Raw genomic sequence first — 10,081 nt, forward strand, 5'->3', positions numbered from 1 at the left:
GTCAGTCCTTAGACTGCACAGGACAATACACAAAGACCCTACAGCTGGTGGTCTCTTGTAGCTCCTTCCCGCCTGCAATACTGCCAAAAAGAGACTTTAACAGCAAATCTAGCATGGGCCGCATGACAGCTGGTATTTTCTTTGCAAGCGCCACATACCCAATTTAACTGTTACAAATCAGCGTGACGTAAGGGCTCTGGATTTTATAATTAAACACTCGTCTTGATTTTAACGGTTAATATTTTTGGAAATAGGATCTACGATTTAGTCATTTTGACGCGTCTTCCATCTAGCGCTTAAAAAGGGAACGTCATCTACGAGAATTTAATACTCTGACTACAGCCTTCTCGGTATATATAGCCTACACGCCACCTGCCCAGCACTGACTTTCCCTCAGATGTCCAAGTTTAATTTTGACATTTTAATGTCACGTCCTACAATATGTTGTGTTTTTTCCCCCAAAACAGGTTTGAAAATAATTTACGGACTTGATGTTTCTTTATATGGGGAGTCCTCCTTGCCCATAGGGGGCAGTAATGCGAATCCCGTCCACCGGCGCGTCATTCTCGCCCATTTTCCCAGAATGATCCAACCCAAAACAGGAAGTTGACAGTTGCTCGGTAGCCGGCTTGATTGTTGTGTTAGGGGATGTCTTTTTTGTTTTGTTTTTTTTTGGTTTGAGCGAGATGTTTTAACATTTTAAACGTATGTGTCAGTCGGTTCAAAAGTTTAAAAAAGAATTAAAAAAGTGTCCGGTACGTGTGTCGCCGTTGTTTCGAAGGGCTCCTAATGTGACTTCTACTTTTATAGAAATGTATAGATGGCTGTTTAGCGTGCAAATAAAATGGCAACGACCGGCTAGCTTATGTTTGATAAATGCATCGGATAAAGGATGAAAATTGACTGGTGATGCTACTTGCCAGTTTATTTCTATGATGTGTACATACTCGTATAGCTATATTTCGGGGACTCGCAACACGCGCAATTTGTCCTTAGAGTCATAGCTGTATAAACAACCGTGTAAAAGACTAATAAGCAGAGAGTAGGTTTCTTTTCTTATATGCTGATAATATATGTGAGTAATAATTAAATGCAAACCAGGCAGTTGAACAGGCAGAGTCGCTGAAAGTTACGGTGTGTCCCGTCGAATTATCCAAACGTGGCTAGCTAATCGACTATAATATGTGAGCTTTCCGAGTACGTGCTTCTTATGCGTGTGACTAATCGTTGTTTTTATCTGATTTCTTTTGCATTTTTACGAATTGAGGAGTATAACATTTACCCCAATGTGGGACTTATTTGTAGAACGAATCAGTTACATGTAGACAGAGACAAGGCAGGAAACGGTCTTATGTATTTAGTACTCTTACTTAGGATTTGTGAAACATACTGGTGTTTTGTTCACCAATCCGAAGGTACTGGGGATCCCTGTCTGGTAGCATATCCCCCTACCTAAGATCCTAGTCCGTAAAACTGTCTTTGGTTGCCTGTGAAGCTCGCCATCGTTTGCTCTTAAGCCGGACATCACTGCGGATTCTTGGACGGGCCTTTCGCTCAAACGTAGCAAAGGAATACCCCCTCCCAGTCTAGAAAAAAATAAAATTGCTGTTGATCGTTAATATAATTTGCCTAAAACATATCCATAAATGAGTAGCGCATGCGCTCCTGGGTTTAGCCGCACATGCAGTAGGAAAGTGACTCACTGGTGCATCGCTTTGGACAAAAGCGTCTGCTAGATAAAGGACGTGTAATGTAATGCATCATATGCGTTTGCCTTGTAGTGTGTGCACTTCTTGGTATGCATCTGTGAGGACCTTAAGACCCGATTCCCTAATGGAAGCGAATAATGACGTTGCCCTGGACATCATCATCACCAACGTGGTCTCGGTTTTTAGGACGAGGTGTCATCTAAACCTCCGTACCATTGCACTTGAGGGGTCCAATGTCATATACAAACCAGAAGTCGGGGTAAGTTTATATGTCTTTTCTTGTACCAGTGTAATATCCATCCATCCATCCATCTTCTAACCTCATATTCTGGTCTGGGTCGCGGGAATCCTAGAGCATATCCCAGACAACGCTGAACACAAGGCAGATAAGCACCGTGGATAGGATGCCAGTTCCCAGACTCAGACGTCAGTTTGTCTAACTGCATGTTTTTTGACAGTGAGGTCGAAACCAGAGTCCTCGGAGCAAACCCGCCTCTCATAGGGATAACGTGTCATGTTAATTTCCAAAGCCCTGTAATCTAACCCCTTGAAGAGATCTCAGTAATTAGTAATTCTTTATAACAAGCTACTGAGTCGCTGCCAGGCCTGTGCGGGTCCATTATGAAGGGTGTGTTAGGTGTTCGCTTTATTGCCTTAATACGGTTTAACTGGACGATGTTTATATACTAAGCAGGACCATTGGTGCTTATTGTAGTTGTGGGCTTCACTAGTCGAGATGCACATAAATGCAGTCGGTTAATGGATGTTTCTGAGATTATTGCACAATTATTCTTACCCTCACAGAAGGTTCTGATGAAACTAAGGAAGCCCAGAATTACTGCTTCAATATGGTCCTCAGGAAAAATTATCTGTACCGGCGCTACTAGGTAAGATACTGCGCTTGACTTTTATAGACTTTTTGTGATTTATATCTTACTGGATCATTTTTAAAACCCCTTGCTGATAGTATTGTGTTAATCACGCCCATTTGTTCAGCGAAGAAGAAGCAAAACTCGGTGCCCGCCGATTAGCCCGTTGTCTGCAAAAACTAGGATTTAAGGTTTGTATACCCATAGGTTATTGATCTAATTAATCATAACTAAGGGTGTAATATTGTCCTATTTAATTAAATCTGGTTCAGTATTTGCAGTGGTTGAAAATGCGTACTTGTGAACGAGCTGACGTCCGTCGTCTCCTGATAGGTGAAATTCACAGCCTTCAAGGTGGTGAACGTGCTGGCTGTGTGCACCATGCCCTTCCATATCCACCTGATCCAGTTCACCAAGAACAACAGACCCATTGCCAGGTGACCTGCCGCCCCTGCAGCCGATTTTCCGCTTTAGCTGCAGCCGATTTTCCGCTTTAGCTGCAGCCGTGTGGCCGTGGGAGCATTCACGGTCCGCGAGAGCATTCACGGTCTGCGGGAGCATTCACAGGTGAAAGCTGTTTCGGTTACCTAGTGTGCATGTTTTTCCTTTCAGTTATGAGCCAGAGCTACACCCTGCTGCATCTTACAGGATAAAAAACCTCAAGGCTACGGTACAAGTCTTCTCTACTGGTAGCATCACAGTAACAGGTAATGCATGCGTGACCTCTGTTCAGTAGTGTCTTTATCAGCAGGAAGTTGATGCTGTTTCAGTGCTTTCATTTCAAGCTGTTTGCAAGTTTTTCTTCTGTAGTCTCTGCCCTTTGCAGATAACTATACCAGCAGTGCTTCTGTGCCTTGGTAAAGCTGGGCTTTATGGGAAGAAAAAAAAATCCCTGCAAAAAAAAAAGGGTTTTGAGCTCATTTCATGCTTATACTTTATTCTGCGCACCCACTCATTTCTGCCAGTTGCTGTGAAGAGCTGCCACCAGTCTTTCCAGACTTATGGATAAGAATCCACTCACCCACCAGTCTCTTGTGCCTTTTGTTTCCACTGTATTGTTTGGGCTGTCATCCCACTCCGTTTCAGTACTTCCCATTCTAGAACATTCACTAAATTCTATGACATTAACCTTTATTATGTTGTAAAACTCTTAGTGTTCATAGTACTTAAGAGTAGTTCTATATTATCTTTTTATATTTGTAGGAAATATTCTCTTCTGTGTTGCAGAATTAATTTAATTTAATGTAAAAATATGCATGCCATCCTGAAGACGTGTTTTATTAAATGTAGATGCCCGAGAAGGCCATGATTGATGTCAGAGTGGAATGTGAGGTCCTTAATGTCAGGCATATATGGAAAGGGCTAAGATGATATTTCCAGGAGGCGGGATTAGAACTGTGATTAGGAGAGCAGAGCTGTATTGTGGATAAAAAACCCCTATTGTGGGTTTAGCCTGAAAAAATTACCACAATATATTCAGGGTTCCCGCTGCCGCTCGTCACTCTCGTCATTGACGAAAACGGAACCCATGGTGACGAAGAAAAACGGCATCAAATCGTCACTCTGGCGAATTCAATTTTCAAATGACGAAATTTGAATTTTTGAAAAGTCGAATTTCATTTTTCCCCAATTTTCAACCGTAGCACCCGTAGGGCCTAATTAAAACTGGCCCTAATCAAAACCGAAATACAAGGAATATGGACTTTATTTTACATTAAGCCTTTTCCTTATAATGGGCGTCAATGGAGGGGAAAACGCTTAACGTAAAATAAAGTTCATATTCCTTGTATTTCGGTTTTGATTTTTTGTCAGGTGAAAGTCTTTATGACCAGATGTGTGTGTGTGTGAAATTTGGTGATTATTGGTCGCTATTTTGGTACATTAAACCACATTAAGCGTTTTCACATTAAGCGTTTTAGAATGTCCCTCTCAAAGGTACTATGAAACACCGGGAAAGTATTAGCTTACCTTATATATATAGTAATTAGAACATTATTTCGGAAATGCGTACTATACATCATGTTTTCAGCACGCAAATTTTTACACAGTATTCACGATTCTCCCAACCTTATCAAGTAGACTCGTGACTCGCCCATGCCGTTAGTTGACCAATCACAGTGTGGCTTGTTCCAAATATGGAAGAAGGGATTCCCCATGCTATGTACCCGGATGTACTTTTTTAGTATTTCCCCGCCAAGCTAGCACCTGTCAGATGAGTGAATCATGTCGAAACAGCCTGGACTTTTAGCATTCGGGTTCTCTAAGGCTGCAAAAGGTGCTGATAATCGCACTGAACGGTTGTGAGTTTAATGATTAATTTATTAAGAAGCGGCGATAGAGTGACTAAAAAAAACGGATGCTGAAAAAAAGTGAAGAATTTGATTAGTAGAAGCAAAAATACAAAGAAAAGTGAAGAATTGAAATCAAACTCCAGGGGGAACCCTGTATATTAGTGTAATTGTATGCAAATATAGGTATGTCTGTGTCTACGTTCTGTATTTTTATATTTATACTCCCAAGAAACCTGTAAACTTATAGGAAAAACTGATCTTGCAGTTAATTGAGCATCATGGCAATATTATTTTGTGTAAGTATTTTTCAAAATGCTGTTTTTCCCTCCAATAGGTCCAAACGTCCGACATGTTGCCATGGCGGTTGAACAGATTTACCCCCTGTTGTTCGAGTGCAAGTCGACTATGAGATAAAGGAGAGCCACTACCATTTTTAACATGACAGCGACCTTCTGGTGGATATATATTTTATAGGCTTTTACATTGTTTGGATGTGACAGAGGCAATGCACATGTGTGGATGGTCAGGTGATGTGCTGCGTGGAAGCTGATAGGTCACCGTTCTGCGGTCCTCACTGCTAGTTCATGTACGATGTGCTTTTAAGTGCAGGCATGTGGATTTTGATTTGTGATGTCACTATGTTTTAATGCATGAACACCAAAGACGGCCGTAAGACAGTATTTCACCAGGTCGAAGCATAATCTGTTCAGATAACTTAAAATCCACACACTTGCAAACACCACATACGACAGTCAAATCTACTCCAGTATGCCGTATCTGTGGAAGTCGGAACAACCTGCAAGTGAAATTTGTGTGTTTGGTGAGTGATGTTCTAGAATCCACTTGACTGTTTCACAATGGAGGCAATGATTTTCCAGGTGTATATGTAATATGTTTACTTTTGTATTTTGTACAATAAAAAAAAACATTGAAACAAGCATAGTCATATTCCTTAAGCCCATCAGTAGTTTAGAATAACTCTGAAGTACAATGCCTTTGGGCTAAGGCAGATTGAGTTTTGGTTGTATGATCAGTATTATACGTTATAGGAACCTTTCAGATTGTATTAACACCAGGCCTCAAAAGGACTGCAGTTGCCTTTTTAAGTGTCAGATGTTTTTTTTTTTTTTTTTTAATTATCCTGAATGCCTGATTGATGTCTCTGTTAGTATGTAATCTGCATTCATTTTTCATGCTGACAGCTGGTCATAGATAACTGGAGTTAAAGCTTCCTCGTTTGTAATACTGCAAGTTCCGTTTTTACGATGATTGCATTAAAACTTGTATAAGGTAACTGTCAAAAGCATTTCTCGTAGAAAAGACCACTGGATGTCCCTCCAGGCACGGGTCACAGCAAAGCCAAATCAGGCCCAAGAAAGCAGTAGTACAGGTGTGAAATGTGCGGAAGGGCACAATAATAGTGAGCTAACGTGAAGTAGGATCGTAACATAATCACGCATTGCCTGTGCAGTGAAGGATTTATGAAGTCTTGCTAGTATTAATGTGCATTGTTGTAAATTTGTTGCATTTAACATGCTGGTTCAGTTTTGTGATTGAGTTTCTGAGTAATGATTGAACATTTTGCAGACATTGGTTAAAAAAAAGGTCATGTGACAACAATAGAAATGATGGCCTTGGGTTAATGTGTATATACAGACGCTCCTCTACTTACGAATGAGATACGTTCCGAACGGCCGTTCTTAACTTGAAATGTTCGTAAGTCGTTATTCAACATCATTTTAAGGGTATATGCAAGTACAAAGAACTAGGATGCTGGGAGTACGCACGCTACGCTGCTGTGTGGCAGGATTAACGGCCAGAAGTCGTACTACCTGGAATTGGCGCACAGAAACAAAAAATTGATGTTGCGGACAGGAAATGGCAGCCCAATGAACACAATTTGGACTTGCAGTTCTGTTCGTTGGTATGTCTGAAAGTTCGTAAGTTGAAAGTTCGTAAGTAGAGGAGCGTCTGTATACAAAAGATGCCACAGCTACATTTTTCTTATTATTATAGTCTTCTTTCCTTCTTTGAATAGTGATGTTGAGTCTGTAACAGTAGGTTTCTGCTCTGACTGACTGCTGCCCTCTCCTCTACTCCATCCAATTCTATGCACAGTAATATAAATTGTTTCCTGTTAGTAGCCTGTCTATTTATTTTATTGGTTAAAGTGTGACCTCTTCTGTTCATTGTGGGTACTACATTCTGAAAGTTTGTATTGTAAGAACCATGCTGATAATGGTTTCAGTGAGCCACTTTATGCACCGTAGTGGCGTCCTGCTCTAAATCCCTGGAATGAAACTCGCTCCCATCATACGCAACTTTTCACAGTTTCTTTGACTAGTAGTTATTTGTGTGTTTCTTCCTCTGTAAAGTGAAATATTTCAAATAGCTTAAAGTTACCCTTTCACCTGTTAAAAAACTGTTCTTGCACATTAGAGTTGTCTAAAAAACATGTGGAGTGGGAGGTTTTTATGGCGAGACCCCCAGTGCTCTCCTACTGTAATTATTTCTTATTCTGCTGGGAGCTATAGAAATATCACAAGAGTTAAAAAGATGCGAAAAGAGAGAAACAAATGTACACCAGTCAGCCGTAACATTAAAACCACCTGCCTAATTTTGTGTAGGTCTCTTTCAAGTCTCCAAAACAGCTCTGACCCATCGAGGCATGGACTCCACTAGACCTCTGAAGGTGTTCTGTAAGGTGTGAGGTGGAGCCTCCATGGATTGGACTTGTCTGGCACATCCACAGATGCTTGACCCCAACCCTAAACCTAACCATTGCCATGATGGGGTATAATTGGTCTGCAACAATATTTAGGTAGGTGATACTGTATGTGTCAAAGTTACATACACATGAATGCCAAGTCCCAAGGTTTCCTAGCAGAACATTGCTCAGAGCATCACACTGCCGCCACCGGCTTGCCTTCTTCCCTCAGCCGCGAACATGATGTAACAGGCAATGTGACTCATCAGATCAGGCCACCTTCCTCCATTGGTCAGTGGTTCAGTTCTGATCCCATTGTAGGTGCTTTCGGTGGTTGGCCCTTGTCAAAGTCGCTTAGATCCTTATGCTTGTCCATTTTCCCTGCTTCCAACACATCGGCTAACTGGTGTCTCTAAATTGCCCATGAGGTGTGATGGTGCATATGAGGGTGCATGTGATAGAGTGGCATCCCATCATGGAAATACCAGGCTTACCACCACCATGTAGATGGATGTTCATAATGTTCAGCTTCTGGTTCTACTGATGCCAAAAATATACATGGTGTAGCTGGGGTTGGGATTTGTTTACATCACTCTTGGAAAATGATGGAACCTGAGAGCAACCAGAGACAGTTTTTTAAACCCTGAGTGGACAGAAGTGCCGACTGCACTGAAAATGAAAAATAATTCTTGGCCGATGACTTTACCGGGAAAGCCACCCAGTTAACAATGTGCACATCTTGAAGACCAACTCCAAAACCTGCATGCTTTATTAAAATATGTCAGGGCCACTTACAGAAGGCAGTATAGAACTCTTCATTACACCTGGATGGACTATATAGCACTATAATAGGTGTGATACCGTTGATTGTGTATGTTAGCGTTTGGGAAGGTATCGTGTTCCAGGGAACAGCTGGAGTCCTCATGGGATTACAGGCCTGTTATGGAACTGTTTGGGTTCTCATGGGATAGTAAGCCTGAAACTGGGGAACAGTTTTGCAGTTTTTACATTTAACATGTTTGACCAAACTGAGGAAAATTTTGATTATTAATATTCCCTGGTACAAAAAGCATGCATTATCAACATAAATATCTGGTGACGCTTTACATTAACTGCACCTTCATAATATACCTTATATATTCAGTGCACTTTCATAATGCATTCATAGAACATTCAGTGCACCTTCATAATGCATTCATAGTACATTCAGTGCACCTTCATAATGGATTCATAGAACATTCAGTGCACCTTCATAATGCATTCATAGGCAGTACACTTAACATCCTGACATACATTAATAGCTTTAATATACATTAATAACAAACATTATAATCATATAATGCTCATCAATGAAGCACAGGCTGGAATATATCCTGGATTGGATATGAAGACATAGTTTATTATTTATTTTTATAGGCTATATATCTAATAAAAAACTAACATCAACAAACCTGAATGTTCTTCACAAAATAGTTTTATTTTTCTAGTCATACACAGTCTATGTCACACTATGCACATCGTGTTCAATGTGACAAGCTGAACTGTAAATGCCTTTGCACTGGGAGGGTGTGGCTGGTTCCACACACTCGACATATCTTAACATTCCCCAGCGTAACAGTAAGGACAAGTAAATACATTGATGACACTATGTAACTAAATTTTTACTTTTTCTTGTCCCTGGGCAGAAAGTGTTATTTCCCAATTGCTTATGCCTAAATGGAAAAGACCTATTTTGTCTTCCATCTTTGCTTTTTTGCCCTGAGTAATGACATTTTCAAATTTAGCCATTTTTCGGAACTTTCCAGGTAGATTCCATGCTACAGAGCCCCTAAAAGGACATGGGCAGACAAAGAAAATCCTCTACAGTGTTGCATGAGCACCAGAAACATTCAAAGGATTTTTTTTTTGTTTTCTAGAACTTTCCATAGTAATACATATATAAAAAGGGGCTCACCCCTCACCATGTCAGTGTAGTTCCAGTTACCTATGTGAACAAATAAATCTATTAGAATTTATGAGAGATGGCATCAAGAAGCTGCAGGCATTCTCCAGACATATTCTGCTATGTATGTGGGAAATTAATCAAGACAACAGCGAAAAAATACTCAGTGACACCATCTGCTACAATGTGTGACGCCTACAAGGCCATATTTCAGCACTCCTGTCAGGGATCAAGACCAACCCGCAAATCTGGAAAAGCTACTCACTTCTAAGCAATTCTGTTCATTTTTGTATCACTTTAGTTTAAATATATGTAAATCTTGATTCATATGTTGTTTTATTCAGGCCTCATGTGAATGAGAATATGCAAATGTGCCCATTTTTACATAGAAAATACGTTAGTTTCTAAATTTCTTTATCCAGGTCACAAAAGCAAAGTTTGAAGCATATAATGGCCAAGCAATTATGAAATAACATATATCATTCAATAACAAAATTTGTGCTACGCAGTGTAATTTTTTCCCTAGGTAGGTAATGGCGATTGGAGCTTCTAACAGCTGAGAC

At 40.4% G+C, this 10,081-nt stretch overlaps 1 protein-coding gene across 4 annotated transcripts; it reads left to right on the forward strand.

The window, feature by feature from the left end:
• Nucleotides 1-210: 210 nt before the first annotated feature.
• tbpl1 (TBP-like 1) lies at nucleotides 211-5,806 on the forward strand. 4 transcript variants are annotated; one of them, XM_023806868.2, is made up of 7 exons: nucleotides 211-350; nucleotides 1,782-1,968; nucleotides 2,514-2,596; nucleotides 2,706-2,769; nucleotides 2,912-3,015; nucleotides 3,191-3,285; nucleotides 5,204-5,806. In XM_023806868.2, the coding sequence occupies exons 2-7, from the start codon at nucleotides 1,834-1,836 to the stop codon at nucleotides 5,281-5,283; spliced, it is 561 nt and encodes a 186-aa protein (XP_023662636.1). In that variant the 5' UTR covers nucleotides 211-350; nucleotides 1,782-1,833; the 3' UTR covers nucleotides 5,284-5,806. The 4 variants fall into 4 exon arrangements, with proteins under 4 accessions (XP_023662636.1, XP_023662635.1, XP_023662634.1 ...); XM_023806867.2 differs by lacking the exon at nucleotides 211-350 and adding an exon at nucleotides 574-755; XM_023806866.2 differs by lacking the exon at nucleotides 211-350 and adding an exon at nucleotides 765-906.
• The last annotated feature ends 4,275 nt before the right edge of the window (nucleotides 5,807-10,081 follow it).

This window comes from Paramormyrops kingsleyae, chromosome 19 (assembly GCF_048594095.1).
Source record: "Paramormyrops kingsleyae isolate MSU_618 chromosome 19, PKINGS_0.4, whole genome shotgun sequence".
Taxonomy (NCBI): Eukaryota; Metazoa; Chordata; class Actinopteri; order Osteoglossiformes; family Mormyridae; genus Paramormyrops; species Paramormyrops kingsleyae.

Bases quoted from the DNA above. Each gene is read 5' to 3' on its own strand.
- tbpl1 (XM_023806866.2), top strand. The intron at 1,969-2,513 runs GTAAGTTTATAT...TTACCCTCACAG, and splicing joins TATACAAACCAGAAGTCGGG to AAGGTTCTGATGAAACTAAG. The intron at 3,286-5,203 runs GTAATGCATGCG...TCCCTCCAATAG, and splicing joins TGGTAGCATCACAGTAACAG to GTCCAAACGTCCGACATGTT.